The sequence below is a fragment of the Heteronotia binoei genome, chromosome 1 (assembly GCF_032191835.1).
Source record: "Heteronotia binoei isolate CCM8104 ecotype False Entrance Well chromosome 1, APGP_CSIRO_Hbin_v1, whole genome shotgun sequence".
In the NCBI taxonomy this organism is placed as follows: Eukaryota; Metazoa; Chordata; class Lepidosauria; order Squamata; family Gekkonidae; genus Heteronotia; species Heteronotia binoei.
The window spans coordinates 175,407,281-175,425,176 of NC_083223.1; the positions used below are offsets into that span (position 1 = coordinate 175,407,281).

General features: G+C 38.9%; 1 protein-coding gene across 1 annotated transcript in view; it reads right to left on the minus strand.

Annotated features, from left to right (window-relative positions):
- Positions 1–17,896, minus strand: part of ZNF318 (zinc finger protein 318) — a 29,405-nt gene that overhangs the window by 7,292 nt on the left and 4,217 nt on the right. Inside the window, exons 3-9 of the mRNA XM_060244384.1 lie at positions 13,467–14,073; positions 9,210–10,610; positions 7,539–7,638; positions 6,957–7,240; positions 4,738–4,941; positions 3,439–3,538; positions 2,682–2,800 (exon numbers count right to left, since the gene is read on the minus strand). Of these exons, the coding sequence (XP_060100367.1) occupies positions 2,682–2,800; positions 3,439–3,538; positions 4,738–4,941; positions 6,957–7,240; positions 7,539–7,638; positions 9,210–10,610; positions 13,467–14,073 (2,815 nt within the window). The remainder of the gene's footprint in view (positions 1–2,681; positions 2,801–3,438; positions 3,539–4,737; positions 4,942–6,956; positions 7,241–7,538; positions 7,639–9,209; positions 10,611–13,466; positions 14,074–17,896) is intronic.

Here is a 17,896-nt window from a genome sequence, read left to right on the forward strand (position 1 = left end):
GAAAGGTGGAGCAAACACAGAAAACAAAATCTTTTCTCATAATTTATATCTACAGAGCTTTTTTTAACTTTAGAACACTTTTGGAATTGGGGGCTGCAATGACCCCCAAAGGAAAGCAGTCTTTGCAACCTGAATTGTTGAGTATATAGTAGGAAGAGGTAAAAGCCCTCTGTTTGTGCTCTGTCAAAGCTTTTCTCATGCCCACAGCCTGATGAAGAAGTTCAAATTGAACCACACTGCACATTTGGAAATGGGGTCATTCCATACCACATTGCAAGACAAGTCAAGACATGTTTGAAGGCATCCTCTGAACCTCACATTTTCCAGACTTGAAGGAGCCATGAAGCCTGGAACTCTAGATGACCCCCTGGTTTTCTGAGCTAATCACTTCACTGTGTCCTCCTAGCCACCTGTTTTCTGAGCTAATTGCTTGCCTTTTGCCCTTCAGATTTTACAAACCTCAGAGTGATCTTCTCAACTTTACATATCTAGGGACGGGTAAGTACTCTAGATCAGTGATCCCCAACCTTTTTGGCACCAGGGACTGGTTTTGTGGAAGACAGTTTCACAGGCCAGTGGGGGGGATGGTTTTGCTATGATACAATTGTGTACCTTATTTCCATTATTACAATATATAATGAAATAATTATTCAACTCAGGGCTCAGTTGCTAACAGGCCATGGACCGGTACTGGTCCATGGCCCAGAGGTTGGGGACCCCTGCTCTAGATGACCCCAGCCACCTGTCCACTGAGCTGACTGGTTTCCCTTTGTCCATCAAATTTTCCAAACCTCTGATTTGATCATCTCACTTTATAGCCGGAAGTTAGTCTAGATGACCCATAGTCACCTGTGCACTGAACTGCTCCATCTTCAAATTTCCCAAATCTCCGAGTCACCTTCTCAACATTACATATTTGTTTGTGTGTGTATAGGGTTACAATGATTGCTTTCTTTAAAATAAACAGTTTTATAGATGCCCAACTGTATCTTCTGCTTTAAAAATGGTGGGGTCAATGTGACCTCATTTACGTTTTTGTAGCTTTTGATGTTTTCAATGAGGAGTATTTTTGACCCCAATTCCAAATTGATCTCTCCTTTGTCCTGCACTTCTGAAGAAAGTTATTCGTGAAGCCTGATTTTTTTTCTTAGTAGCTAATGCCATGGCTGAGAGAGCTATTATGTTTCCACTGCTTTTTGCTGTAATGTGGAGTCACTTTGACCTCTATACCAAAATAGTATAGCTGGGGTTTTTTTTAACCTTAGGAGGGTTAAATAGAAATGTTGGGGAAAACTGAAATATGGCTAATACTTTCTTATCAAACCTAAACTTATTTCACTGCTTTAATGTCATAAAACGCATAATTTATAACTAGCATATATCATTATGCTATTTGGTATATTTGTGTGATTTATAATATATATAGTATGCACTGCAATCCTAAGACTGTATACTCAGAAATCAATCCCATTGTTCAATGGAACCTAGTCTCCAGTAAGCATGCTTAGGCTTGCAGCATTAGTTTTCTACAAGAAAGACTGTAATACAGAGACAGTTGCAAACTGCTGTACCCCACTGCTACCAAAGCATATATATCTTAGTTGTAAAGGACATTAGAGGAAGGTAAGTTCTTTTTCTACTGTAGGTTGCCTTAAATCATGGGAAAAGACAGTATACAAATATTTTAATAAACAGAAACAAATGTGGAAAAAAATGTTTTAATAAATAAAAATGCACAAGGAGAAAAAGCCCTGTATCCACCTCTCATGAAGATGGCAACACCTTCTAAGTGCGGAAGTATATACTGTAGACAGGGGTCCCCAATCTTTTTGACCTGCAGTCACTTTTGTAATTCTAATACCAGGTGGTGGGTGCAACCACAAATTGGCTGCCACAAGAGGCAAAGCCAACCACAAAATCTCAGAGAGTGAAGGTTATGTATTCCAGGCAAAAGTTCTATTTAACAGGATGCCTTTTAAAATGCACATATTATTTTTTAAAACTGCATATATACTTCCAGTTACAATGTGAAGATCCTTGTGCTGTGGCAGCTGCTGAAGCAATTTTTAAAAAATCTCCACAGCCAATCAGATCTCCAACAGCCAATCAGTAGTCCTGTTGGACAAAAACCCTACCTGGCCCACCCTCTTTCTAAAAATGCTTGGTGGACACCAGAAAGGGTGTTGGCAAGTGCCATGGCACCCACAGACACCATATGGGAGACTCCTGCTGTAGACATACAAAGCATGCAAATCCAAAAAGATCTAAGCGTCTTATATGTTGTCTGTATACATCGACATCCCCATTCTTTAATGCTGTAGTTTACTCAGTTTAAAATGTTCATACTATATGTCTTGTGCAAGTAAAATCTTGTTTTTAAAGAACACTGCACTCATGCCAAAAGAGAAAATGTTTCAAACGAGTTTTTTTTCAGTGCTCCCCAACATTTCCTAACTTTTCAATCCAATAAAGTCTTAAAAGAAAAAAAGTTTGTTTTCCCCAGACCATCACATCTCTAATATAATGCAAACTGAGAACATCCCAATATGATAAAACAGCTGATGTTAGCAACATTAACACAGTTATATATAATTAAAATATTTCAGTACTAATTTTAAAATAAGTTTTAAAAGATTATGGTACACCTATTAAGCATGACAACTCATAGCCTGGATACTGACCTTATATTTCTCATTATGTGGATGACTTTTCACGTGTTGTTCTGCAGATATCTGGTCACCAAAAAATTCATGGCAGAGCTGGCAGTAATAGCCAGTAACTGGGATCAGAAATTCAGAACCTGAAATACACCCAAAAGGTAACTGATCACTACAAAAAGAGATAAAGGGTACAAAAATGTTCTTGCAACAGTGGAGCAGTACTTCTGTAAGCACAATGACACTTCTGTTGATGGAGGGAGATTTTTGCCAATTTCCTGTTTCTCACTGCAGATCTCCATTCTGCTCACCACACTGTTTGTGAAATTTCAGGGGGCTCATTAGACTGCAGTAGTAGTGAGCATGAAAATCCAATTATTTAAATAGTTTCACTCATGGTAATTTTGAATCAATACAAAGGGTTTGGCAGCTCATAGGTTCTAAATAATTCCACAGAAACAGAACTATTTAGCTGTGTATTCCATTTGAGAATCTTGAGACTGAAATTTACTATTGTTAATTATAGTTTGCAATATTAAGGCCTACTTTAGTTTCCTGCCAGTGTTATTACAACACCGCACAGTTCAAATATGAGTGATTATTGCTTTTCAATCCCTACCCAATTCAGCAGCAGGAGTACAGAAGCAAAATGATTGTTTAAACCCTCCGTAGAAATGAGATGATTCCCTACCTACAATTTGGTATCACTTAGTATCACCGCTGATCACTTTTGTGAAGTATGCTCTGAACAATCAAAGGAAAGAACACGACAACAACATACCTTTTGCAGGAAGAGGTATTTTGTCAATGCGTTTCATGGGGTCCTGCTTTGTTTCACTTTGAGTCTTTGAAGCCCATGGTCTGTTGTATGGATCCAGGGTCTATTTGAAGAGTAACGGAAATATACAGACTAGTTCATTAAAAAGAGGTAAGTTTTCCTTCTGATGTTCCTGAGCAGCTCAGAACACAGGAAACCAAAACACAGCAAGGATATAAACAATAATTTTATTTCTATTCTAACTGCAAAATATTCCAACAGGAATATTTTTAGAAAGCTAACAACTTATCAAGCAAAATTGGAACCTGCCCCCCCCCATCATTGGCTACTAGCCATAGTGACTGAAAGGAGCTTCCACATCCAGAGGCAACAAACTTCTGAATACCAGTGCTAGGAGGCAAACAGCAGGGAACAGCCTCAGCCTCTATGTCCTTTTGTTGGTCCTCCAGAATAACTAGTTGGCCACAGTGTGAAACAGAACACTTTACTAGATGGACCACTGATCTGATCCAGCAGACTCCTATGTTATGTTACCTTGTGAAAAACTAATATTGCTCAATAATATAGTGACAAAAGATTAAGCTTTGTTTTTGCTGCAACATGTCTCTGCCACTGAATGTACAAAGCAGACAGCACACTGCCTCTCACAGCACCATACAAAATTGAAGTTGTAATTGAAAAATAGTTATGGATCATACTATAAGATCAGAAGCAAAAAAATCCAAAGTTCCCGGATACATAGAAAAAGCCCAGCATGAACTCATTTGCATATTAGGCCACACACCCTGGTGTCACCATTGTTTCACACAGGGCTTTTGTAGAAAAGGCCCAGTGGGAACTTATTTGCATATTAGGCCACACCCCCTGACACCAAGCCAGCAGGTGCTGCGTTCCTGTGTATTCCTGCTAAAAAAAAAAGCCCTGCATAAACTATTCCACTTATTCTGTGTTCTGAATAACACTATACCATATTTCTGGAAAAGTAAGAAATATGTCCAAAATGTTCAAAAGCAATGGTTTAAAAGGGATGTCAAACTGGGTTTAAAAATCTATTACAAATCTCTAATTCTATTTTAGCTGGGGATAGGTTTTTATTATTACAAGTGGTCTCCAACCATGAGGAAATGCTGGATATAAATGTTTTAATAAACAAGTTCATTGGATAATCAACAGTGCAAACTTAACATCTCTGTGCATTAAAACTGAATTAGCACAGTACTCCTTGGTTTCTCTAAGTAAAGTTTACATCTTTAAACAGTAAATAAAAACTGCTTAATGGGAAATTGACAGCTGGACACATACCTGCCTATGCTTCTTATTATGCATGTGTGTGAAGAAATCAAACATGGTCCCACAGATGGTATTGCAATCCTTGCACCAATGGTTTCCTGTGTCATAATAGTCATAGATACTGCCCAACTGGAACTGCAGTTTGGATGGCTGTGAACATGATTCTGTTGGCTTGGGACTCCTACCCCTGGGCTTGTCATTAGTTGCTTTTGAATCCTAAATTGAACAAAAGGAAACACTTCTAAGACACAGAATGACAATCAGTGCCTCAGAACCAGCCTCTAGGAGAGACCACACCAAATATATATATATAACTATATATCACCTGCTTGTCAATGCCCAGGATAATTCCATTTCAGTGAGCTAGCACTGCCGATTCAGATGTTGTTCAAACAGCAGGAAAGAGCTTCCATTCAGGCTCAGGTACGTTGGCTAGATGGTGGATAGGCAAGTAATGCATGGAATGTACATCCCTTGGAGAACATGAAAGCAAGAGTGTATATGTGTATGTGTAAGTGTATCCACAGATAACTTCAACCATTGCACTAGGAATATGTAAAGAATTCCCATCACTTTGCAATAATGTGAAAAATCCTCAGAGAATATGATAAAAAGATGTATTCAAAAGAATCCACTGTTTAATGATTATGTAAATGGCACAGAATGGTATTTGTCCTGACAAAAGTGAAGTATGCTATGGTCCAAATTGGACCAGAACAAAACATGTAGCTGAAAAATCAAGTACCAAATCCTGAATTACTAGAATTACTGCTAAATGTACTAGAACTTTACATTTTGAATATATGAGAAACAAGACTGTGTTATATATGAGAAACAAGACTGTGTTATATTGTTCTGTACAAATGTAAGTAAACAGTGCAAGTAAGTAACCTGCAATAGAACACATCCCCTTAGAAGCGTTTTCACAGTTGAAGGTGGGCTTCCTTACAGTCATACAAATCATTCAGTGCTCATTAGCCTCTTCCAAGCCATGGTAAAGATTTGACTGGGTCAATGGACACTTGATGCAAATACCACATATACCAGTTGATATACAGTGGACAGTTTTGTGGCAACAGTGCTCAGGCAGGTAAAAAAACCCTCTATATTTACATTGTAAGTGTACATCCCTATGAAATTCCTTCTTTGAGAACTGTAAAGAATGCTATGACAAAGCCATCCTTCCTCTGCTTTTGTTTTGTTTTCTGGACCCATAACGAAACGACTGAATTCTGCCAGCTTAGCTGTCTTCCTAAATTTGCAATGGTTTAAGAAACCATGATTTAGGGTAAAAGTTCTCTAGGTAATATTAACTCATACCTCCAGTTTTTTTCATAATCTCTCACTTCAAGAAAGTACTAGCTAACAGTAACCATAACAGACCATTTATATGACAACATGTGAGCAAATTGCTGCTCTCTTAGCTCCTTACTTTTCGGCAATACAGATCATTGCTGCACTTTTTTCTATAGTCTGTAGATAGCACAGCACTGTAAACAGCATAGACACTAGAAATCAGTAACAAAGGACATGAAGTTTGTCTCACTCTACACCAAAATCTTCCAATCAAACCAGAAAATGCCACAACTCCTTCTCTTTATTTTTTTTCTATTTACTGAAAAGTCAAATAATCCTAGACTCGCAGATTTTTGCAGGTGCATAAGAAAATTGAGCACCTGCATTCTTCAAGTAGAGATTTCCAAGTGAAAAGGATACCATAATATTGTATGAGATACAGAAGACAAACAAAACAGCAACAGTGGAATGTATCACATTCTACACTTCATTGATAACACATATTTATATATTATGTACTTTCTTTGGAATGAGGAACAAAAATTCCAAAGCTTATATTACAGGCATCCAGTTTTCAGTAACTTCTACTACTCATCTCACATAAGACATTTCCAAAACTGAACCACAAAAAAGACACGCACAAAAAACACAAACTCCGTGCAAAATTCTAAGTGAGTCACTCATAGTCCCTTAGAAACTACATGACATCTAATCTATAGACTTGCTCTGAAATGGTACCATAGATTTCAGATAAACTGTTCATAGATCAGTTATCCCTTAAAACATGGTGAACTCCTTTAAAGAACAAAGTGCTCACACAATGATCTGTGCATATAAAGCACAGCTGACAGAAATGTACAGGTTTATTATGCTAACAAAAAGAACCTTTATTCTACAGCAAGAACATCTGTTAATACTAATACCTAGAATTTTACCTTGTTTGAGCTGGACGTTTTCTCCTGACTTCTTGTATTCTCTGACTTGTTTTTCTCTGTGGAATCTTTATTTTCTGCAGATGGTTTCCGGGATTTCTCAAAAATGTTAATCCCAAGTATCTGAGCAACCTTGTCAAGCTCAGACTGTTTCTTCTCTGCTGCTTCAGTCACTATCTGCAGCTGTGTGATCTCCTTTGCAATGTTCTCCTGTAGTCGATTTACTTCCACTAGCAGGGGATCTTTATGACCATCCTTCTCCCTACGTTTCTTCCGTAACATCTCTCCTGAGCCAAGCAACATGGCAGAATAGGAATCACAAGAAAATCATGTTAATTATTACAAATAAATTTTTGCTGCTGCCAAATACCAGAACCTGTGTGTGTATTACTGATTACAGAACTGGTAGTATGTTTGTGTAGGAACTATACTTATTAAGTCACTGTTTAGAATACTATCCTGGAATGTTCAGGACAGAAAGGGTGTAAAAATAATCCCACTCCTTCAAACAGATTATGCAATACCTAGTATCTCCACTAGAGAATATCCTAGGTAAAAAAAGGAAACAATGAAAAAAGACAGTACCTTGTTGTTTAGAGAGTCTATCCAACTCAGTCCTCAGATAGTGCAGTTTCTTCTGTCGTGCTTCCTGTTCAACCTTCAGTTTCTCTCTTTCTTCTATTACCTAAAAAAGGGTGTGAAGAAAAAGATTTCACTGGCCACAGCTAATGCTACTCCATAAAGGCCACTGTTGCAATTCCCAAGATGTCTTCTCCCAGTCACCCCAACAATCATTGCTTGGACTCTTATCTGCTGTAATTTCAGATCCAAGATAATAACTCATTTCTTCTGTGCTGTATCTGTGTTGATTTTTCAATTAAAATAGAAGTATAAAAAGTCTTTCAATGTAAAATGATCTTCCTCTGAATCTTTACAAACTATATAGAATCCTGGGATATTTTATAATTAAAAGGAAAAAAAGGCATCTATTCAGAGGCAAGCCATGATCCATTACAGAATTAAACATACCTAAGACCACTGAAATCAATGGATTTAACTTAAGGAACCACAATTCTGTACTGAATTCTGGCTAGAATTTACTGTAACATAAGAAAATAATTTTAAGCATTCTTTAGTCTGGACTCAATTCCTGATTTTCCTAGTGAATCTAGAATTTTACCACTTTATGCATCAAATGTTTCTCTTCATTTCCTGAAAGAATGCAACAGAATATATGAAGGAAATGAAACATATGCCTCTCAAACTAAGCTTCACTAACTTAGTGTATTTTACAAGACTGTGACCTGTTTCATTCCGTGCCTAAATGCTGCTTGATAAAAAAAACACCCACTTTCTACAATGTTTCAATATCATGTCCTTTAAAATCTGTTCATACATGTATTTCACATTACTCCAAAAAGAGCAAAACAACCTTAGTCATAAGTAATGTTCCATCTAAGCTGCAGAGTCTTGTGAGCAAAAATTCTACTTTGTGAGCTACTGGTGTTAAAGCTGTGAGCTACTACATAAATTATTGTGCTCTGGGGCCATTTTTCCTGAGCTAAGGCAAAAATGTGTGAGGTAGAGGTTGAAAATCTGTGAGCTAGCTCACGCTAACTTAGCTTAGAGTGAATAGTGGTCATAAGAGATGCATCACATTCCCCAAAACTAGAGGTTGGATCCAAAGGATCAGCTCTGCTCATGTATCTTCCCTCCACCCCTTACATTTTCTACTAAGTGAGAATCCAATAATCCAATAAGTGAGGGAACTTTTAGAACAAAATACAGTGCAGTGAAGCACCCTTCAGTGGAAAGAAGGGACTGGTGAAAATGCACCCCCCTCCCAAACATAAGGTGTGACCTAACCAAAGAGGGACTTCAATCCAAGCCATTGTCTAATGCTAAATACAGATGAACATACAAAATTATGAATGCCTGTATTAACAGTGGAATTCTGCATCAAGGTACATAATCCTAAACCATAAATGAGTTTCTCAACTCGTGGTGTGTATTAATGTGAGCTGAGGAAATGATGTGCAACAGGTACTTAAAAATATATACATATAAGGAGACAGATCAGCTATCTACAACTCACCAGCAATAACACTGATGCAAGCAAAAAAGCTGATTTCTCAGAAACGAGGAAGTGATTTAAATTGAAAAATACACACAGATATTCAGCACTCCTATCCCTTCAGATTACGTTACTATATTTAGTATTTCCAGTACATATTAATCCAAATAAAAGCAACCCACCTTTTGCTTCTGAGAAGCCCGATTTTTTTCATCAGACATTCTTTCTATAGGACCTCTGAGAGAAGACTGAGATAGATGAGGGAGTAATCTGGAGTAAGTAGGAGTGGTGGGGATTTGCACAAGCACAGACTCATCTCTCTTGATTTCGGGAGTCCCCTTGCCAGTGGAAACTGTCTCAATAACTCTGAGGTTTGGCCGCGTAGGATTTGGGGGCACTGTTAGTGAGACAAGCCCATGTACATCTGAAATTGCAGGATCAGACTGCTGAGAAGGAGCATACATGGGCCAGCCAGATGCTGCATATGCCATATAGTGTCCATAAGCATCATAGCCAGGAGGGGCCATTGTGGGAGTTGGATAGTTTTGGGTGAATGGAGAAAAGCGTGATACCGAATACTGAGACATGGGGTTGGGAGTAGGTGGTAAATTAGGAAGAGGTGGTGCAGATGGAATTAGAGATACTGGGGGAACAGATCGCTCTGGCGTGCCAGAAGAATTATTGTGCCCTTGTGTTTTGCATTTAGAGTGCTCCAATTCTGAAACAGAGGACTGCTCTTTAGATGAAGAAAAAGAACCAGAGGGTGACAAAGAGCACTTCTGGTTTGATTCTGGAGAACGAGTATTGCTTCGACTGCGGCGCATCTCCCTAGAGTCTGGTTTATGGGAAACTGCTGAACGACAATCAGGAGAACGTGATGTTTTTTTCCCATGGAGTCGTTCCTGTGTTCGGGCAGCCAGCTTGCCAATTTCAGCAACCCCAATGTCAAGACCAATAGTTTTGAGCAAATCATGGATCTTCTCATACTCTGGTCTGGACTCTTCCGAAGTGTCTGGTTTTACAGACTGAGTAGGAGAAGATGAGGAACTTGGTTTCTGGCTTACAGGTTCTTTCCCACTCAATGTTAGGTTTTCAGTAGAAGGTGAGTTGATTTTAGAGTCATCCTCATCATCACCATAAAGAAATTTCTCTTCATCCTCAATATCAGGAAAGCTGCGTCTTCTCTTCTCTTGAGCACTAGTAGAATCTGCCATCATTCCCAGAATGCGTGAAAAGCCACTCCCATCCTGGCTGGCTCTTTCATGAGGAAGCAGGAAGTCACTTTGCCGATCTGCAGACCCTGCTGCAGACTCCTGATAGTCCTTTTGTCTCAAAAAACTCCCAAAATTCTGTTCAGAGGGGAAAGCAGTTTGCTGTAGGCCAGAAAACGGTCTCCAGTCATGTACACTGGCTTGAGAGTCCTTGTTTGCAGACTCTGCAACCGCATTTTTGTTGAAACGTTTGAGGAAATTTTCCACTTCAGCTGAAAAAGGAGTAGTGTTGCTACGCTGGGGCAAAGGAGGAGGATGTGAATGAAGAGGGAGTTCTTTGACAGAGCCAGATCTGCTAGAAAACACTTCAGGCTAAAAAGAGAGAGAGAGAGTCATTTCTTTCTACATTACATATAGAGGCTAACAAACATTCAATACAATACTCAATAAAAGGCAATACTTAGGGATTGCAGCCAGTATTTTAGAAAATTTGCAGGAACCAGGAAGAAGTGGAAGGGAAATTGTTAGTTACCTTGGCAACATCCATGCCTCCCCTCTTCCTCTCTCTCTTTAAGAGGAAAAGCAAAATGACAGCTGTCAACTCTCAGTGACATCGTGCCACGATACATACATTCTAAGATACATGACTATATGAGATGATGCAATGTGGGTAAAAAGAGTAAATGGCAGCAAAGAAACTGAATCAGCAGCAATGAAAATTGCAAAAAAGATACTAGGAGCTAGAGGGAAGGCTTAAGAATCCATGTGAGCAGACGCATTTTTTACCTCCCCTGCTCCTACCTAAAATGCTCCCTGAATTGTTCTTCCTGGGGCAGAAGCAGCTGCAGGGGATCTTCAAGCAGCTGTGGAAGTGAGAAAGTCAAGCTCCATGCATAAAAACCTTCTGCCCATCAAAGTGCTGCACTGGATCCAAGCAACAAATTTTTTTAAAGCGGGGGGGGGGGGGACAAACACTTCCTCCTGATACATGGATACACAATTTTTGCGCTAAAAAGTTCAGAAGGAAACATTCTGCACAGGTCTAACAGCATAAAGAAAATTACAGATACCAGCTAATGGGCTTAGCAGAAATTGTATCCATTTCTGTGCAGTTCAACATGTATGGTTTGCAGCTATATGACTGAGGCAGGACCTGCTTTGGCAGACACACTTCCTCCTCCTGCTCCATAAGGTGAGACAATTTATCATTCTAATGAGACAAGGAAATACACTTGCGAAAAACATGTATGAGCTGGGCAATAAAAAGCTTTAAGTTATGCCCGGGAAAAATAGAGAGAAGCATACACTAACAGATAAACTAGAAACTGAAGGAAGTCTGGGGCTGAGATCTCTCTATTTGATAACATTGTTCAAGGAGCCAAGATGGATTGATTGTAATTTCCCATCTTGGAGCACTAAAATCAATTATCCAAATATCGGGGGTGAGTGACCAAAGCAGGCTTAGGGTAAAGCCTTTAGCCTGTCCCTCAGACCGATTTCCCACTAGCCTTATGCTGCTCTCACTCTCCTCTTCTCTGCGGGACTTCTGTTGGATTTCACACTATCTGCCCCAGGGCTGCAACTCACTTCACGTTTTTTGCACAGCAAACAAGATCCTCTAAAAACCAGTTTCTGCTTGCTGCGTGAAAAAGGCAAAGCTAGTTGCAGCCCCGGGGCAGATAGTGTGAAATCCGACGGAAGCCCCACAGAGAAGAGGAGCATGAGAGCGGCATAAGGCTAGTGGGAAATCGATTTCAAAGTATTACTGGTTCCAAAAAGGCACTCCCAGACTGAAGAAAAAGGGATAAAATTGTCAGCCTCATCTGACACAATGCATCAAGGAATTCAATCTTCATTCAAATACTGAAGTCTATTCCTGCAGCCATTCCTAGGAGAAGAATTATGAGATCTCACTCTTCAAGTTAAATTTAGCTAGTCATTCACTTGTCGTTACTATCTACTGGTCTGCAATATATCTTCTGATTATTCCTCATTTATCTGTGCTTCACCTGGTAGGATTTATCTTTAAAGATCCCTTCAACTTAAAGATCTTTTGGTATGAACTAGCTGGCTTTACATCTCACTGATGTAACAAAATTCTAGCAGACCAGAGCACTAGGGGAAAGGAAGGGGGGGGGGAGTGGATTCTGATTGGTGGCAGAGTACCAAAGGGTTAGGTTCCTACGCTTAGCTTGGAGAAGCTAGAAACCCAACCCTCTTATTCACTTTCAGCCAGCACACAGCAAGGGAAGAAAGAGACTGAGAGAGTGTTTTATGACAGCCAATACATCTGAACTGCAAGCTTGCTATGGCTTGCAGTTTCCTCTATAAATTGGAATTAAACTACAGTTTGGAAATGTGAGCTGTTTCCACACATGGATGGAAAAAGGTTCCCCACTGTGGAAGCAGCAGTGAGCAGGATAGTGGTGCATAGGGATTGCATTTACATGTCTTTCCTTGTTCCAGCTTAGGGGGGAAATCCCAAGAGCACACAGAAAGAGCACCTCTTGTGGAAGCTCCCCCAAAGGTGGGGGCATGCCATGTTCTACCTAGGGAAAATTTTAAGTGTGGAAGCAGCTCTGGTTTATAGGGATGAGCAAGAACAACAGTCTGAGATTTGAATATAATGAGAAACAATGGTTTGACTTACATGAAAGTAAGTCTAGCTATCAAACCACATACAGAAGGAAGGAAAAGCACATGAGCTAGAGGACTGCCCCCTCCCCAGCCTCATTCATATACCAGCAAGCCAAAGTTTTCATTTTTATTTGAACCACACATTAAATCCAGAGATCCAACTCCAACATAAACACTGGTCATCCTACAGAAAGTATCTCCTACTTTTTATCAACTTTAAAAACACAAAAGTCTACCATTCATATTCAGTAATGTGCTATGCTTTCCTAACACCTTAACATGCGAGAATTAGCATGCTTGAAGCAGCATGTTGCATAAGCTGAACTACACATGGGTCCATCAGGAAAAATTAGATTCTTTTTGCTCCCAAGTAAACTCCAAGTGTGAACCAACATGCTAATTAGACAAAGACTCACACTAAGCCAGTTACACAACAAAGGGAAGTCTGGATGAAATAGTAGTTTGAAGGTACTTGTTCCATCATAAAGTACAAAAAAGCAGAGTAATTGATTACTACTACTAAAGATTATATAAGAAACAGCAAAATGTGACTGACAGTTTAACATGAAGGGGAGAGAAGGTGGGTCAAACCTGCACAGAGGAATCATCCACTCGTTTCTTTAGGATTGATTTTTTTGGCATTGCTGGTGCTTCATCAGGTCTATAAAGGTAACGAGGTTCAGAGGACTGCACAGGGTTAGTCAAGCCAGGGATCACATAGCCACTGCCAGGAAGATCTTGACTGGAATTTCTGCTCAGCTCCTCCTCTTCTCTTTTTCTCCTAGCACTTTCAAGCTCCCTGAAGTCTTCATATACTGGGCTTGGGCTTCTACTGAGACTTCTTTTACGGTAATTTCGTGTTCCCGGCAAGAAACTTTGATGCTCCACATTCACAGCAAGCAGTCTGTCCTCTCTGTCATATCGAAGGCGCTTTGACTCTCTTCCTCTCTCCTCTGATTGATATAAGGACTTCCTAAGTAATTCACCATCCCTATCGGGTTCTCTCGATATATCCTGTAGATGGTCATAGTTCATGCTATACTCTGACTGGTGAAGAAAAACTTCCCTACTGCGATAGTCCTCGTCGTGTCTCATACTGTAAGGACTAGGAGGACTGTCCTCATGAGAGGAGTATTGCTCTAGGCTCTGAGGATGTGAAAGGCCTCTGCTAAATATTGGACCTTCAGCCAGGTCATCCCTGATGAGAGAGACAGGTTAAAACAAAGTCAGAAACGTGGAGCTAAGGCTACCATAGAACAACCTGCTGACTAAACGCAGTTACAATTCTTGCTTTAAACCCAGCATGCCTAGTTCTGGAGATCTTCCATACTAAATAATCAATGTCATTTACTAATGCTTGTAAACCAATAGGTTATAAGCAAACCAACAAAATACATAAATATATACAGTGCAAATAATCAGAATACAAAGTATCACATTAAAAGGTAATACCATTAAATGCATATACAGAAATTTTACAACTGCAAGAATAAGATTTGGATCAGTGTCTGATAGTAATTTGGCTACAACCTATTGTTTTGCAGCAAAAGCCCATTTTTGGATATAAATTGTAATCCATTTACACAGCCCAAAGTATATTTTTACAAGAAGTGCCAGAGGTTATCTAAATCCCCAGATTTACAATCACAAAGCTGCTCAGAGAAAGGGATTCCTGAGAACCTGCCTGCTAGTTCCCCCAACCGTAAGACATTTAATCTTGCCTTAGAGAATAATATTCAATATTTGGAGACCGCTAGGAACTTCAAACAGGCAGATAAAGTATTTGGAATTGACAGACCCAGATAACACAGGGAACATACCCCTCAAGCTCTGCAACCAGTACTCCATTTATCAAAATGTAAGATACTGAATTTGATCAGATTACATGCAGAAGGATATTCTATTTGATTAAAGCATACTAAGCAATAATCCACCCTCCCATCCTCAAAAACATTTGTGAGCACAAGACACTTTTGTGAACAAGGCTGAGCTGCCAAATCCAAGAGTAGATTCTTGTAGCATGAAGGGCACGCTGGCCTGCAGAAGCACTTAATAGTCAGTAGAGTTCCATCATCCAAAATTCTAAAATTGCACCACAATATCAAATTTTTACTAAGTAGTATTAACCATTTGAAACTAGAAAAGCTTTTTATAAGGATAGGATCATATAATTGTGAAAATGTAATTTTTACATTATCACACTGCACCTACATATTGGCATTATAAATGCACCCCCAGTCTTATTTTGATTCAAACTTCTTCCAATTACTTTTATAATGTGCTTAAAAGATCAGTATCGCACACTCTTGTGATTTTTGTGGATAATGGATAATTGAGCTCCAGTTTGTTCCTGAGGGTCCCCTGATTACCAAAAACAGCTTTGAGGGCAGCATTTGGAAAGAGGCCTGTAGATGATGCAAAAAGGCTGAACATAACTATTTTTCAAGAGGAGCCTACACAGCCACTGGGAATCTCAAAATTTGGCACTTGCATCTTTTTTTCAGTCATAAGATGCTGTGAGGGAAAGAAGGTAATAGTAAGTGGCATTCAACTGCATGGATATCTCCACTGTATTAACAAAGGTCTTTGGTTCAACTACCTATAGCAGCTTGTACCACACTTTGTACTGCTACAGCTGAAAAGGCATCTCAAGATCAGGTTATCAATTAGAAATTTTGTATATTACAATCCTTTTACAACAGTATTGTAATTAGCCTCAAAGCAACAACTTTTAAAACAAGCCTGTAGAGGTATATCTACTCTGCCCTTAAATTTAACCTAGTATTGTTGCAGTGTTTCCTGTCTCCTTTGAACATATTCTAACTTCTCATTTTGCAGTTCCAAGCAAAAAAAAATGAAAGTATCAGCAAAAGACAGTTAAGTGGAGCTGAATTAAGGCAGTTGGTAAGATCTGTAAATGCCAGTAGATTAGAATACAAATACAAGAGTTAACAAACAGATGTAAGAATTAAGTTTGAGTCCAGTGGCACCTTAAGGACAAATAAAGTTCAATTCTGGGTATAAGTGACTTAGCATGTGTAAATGCACACCTCTTCGGATTCACTGAAACAGATTTCTTCATATACCGTTATTATATATAGATGTGGGGGTTAGTTGCCAGGAAGAGCTAATCAGAGTCAAGATGTATATGTAATTTGAGCATTAAATATATCTAAGACTAGAATAACACATTAGGTAAGACATACAAAAGCAGCAAATTGGCATTCAGGTAATAAAGGAGTTAACAACAGATGTGAGCACTAAGTTTGAGTCTGGTAGCACCTTTAAGACCAACAAAGTTTGATTTCTGAGTATAAGTGAGAACTGAGAAATGTAGTGAGATAAGAAGCTGAAGCTGTACTGAATGCAGGTAACCACAGTCCTTGTTGTGAAAGTGAACCACTGGGGAATTCAAGGAGAAAGCATACAGTAATGCTACCAAGTTCATATTACTCAGCTTTCTCTTAAATGTAAGTTTTTCATGCACATTTACATTCCAACAAACAGAAATTGGCTTCCATCTAAGCAGATCTGTAAACAAGCACCCATAAAAAGAGATCACAAAAACACGATGTCTGAATTATCTAAAATTAAATTTAAATCTTAAATTGATTTACTGTAACTGTGTATACATCTAAGCACTAAAGAGCTGGTAAACTTTGGTCAACAGGAAATTTGAAAAAAGATGTTTCCTATCCTTGTTTCAAACAAGCACTGAGAATATTCTTTCAAAATGAGTGGTATCGGTTTCACATCCACTCTCACTACTTACTTTAGAGATCAGCATCCACTGAAGATAAAATGAGAGGGAGAATTCAACACAGCGGTACTGTAGTTAAAAATTTTAAAAGGGCCATGACCTGGACAGCCCAGGAAAGCCTGATCACATCAAAGCTCAGAAGCTAAGAAGTCCGACTCTAGCAAGTACTTGGATGGGAGACCTCCTTGGAAAACCAAGGCTTTATTCAGCCATCTCTCTGAATATCCTTCAAGCCCCACTCCCCATAAAGGTCAGTCACTAGAGGTCACCATGACTTCCAGATGCACACTCACTCTCACACACAAAACTACAATATCAAAAAAATTAAAAATGGATTCAGCTACGGAATGCATAACTGAATTTTTCATCCAACTCACACTAGCATTTGTACACAAGGGATTCTTAAATGTGCATATATTCATACCATTGGTCAAATGTATTTTTCAACAATATCTTCAACAGCTGTCCTATCACTGGTACTAGCTCAAGGAATACTCTGCTTACTGTCATCTTATTTCCCACTTTGCATACCCCAGTAAGGAGCAAGAGCAACTTCCAGACGTATATTGTAATTATGCACATAACAGTCATACATGAATAGTTCCTTCTCCTGTGATTCATTGAGGACACAAAAGACAGACAAGATGTCTAGGTTGGTTTCTAACAGTGCCTTCTCAGTGAAATGCTTAGCCACACTCCCTGGAATCTCAGATAGTTTATTTTTGCCACTTGTCAACCTTGTACAAGGGCTTACACATAACACCAAGTTAGCTGACTCTAAACTATATTTTCTCTGATCCAAAAATAAAAATAAAACATTTTGTATTAGCTGTTTATATGAAAACTGATTATGCAGACAAGCTCGAAAAAAGAAACTACTCTTCACAACTGATTGAAACATCCAGAGAATTCTGCTGGCAATATATCTTTTGAACACACACTTCTGCATGACTTACCCAGTCTGGTACTGAGAAGCGCAACATAACTTTTACATTTATTATTCAAATTTATTACTCCAACCCAATGAATTATTTTTTAAATGTAGTTCAGATTCTAATAAGACCTCATTGGCTACAAAAGGGAGCCTTTGGAGCTTATTAAAATCTGCTACCTTCTGGGTTATTTGAAGTTTGCTTTGCACTTTGGATTTTAATCCTGTTTTGCAAAGTATTTTCTGGGTTTACTTCTAAGATATAGGTTAAATTAAGCTTGTTATAAATCAAAAGTTAGTTCAAAATGGACAGTTGTGCAAAACGTGCCA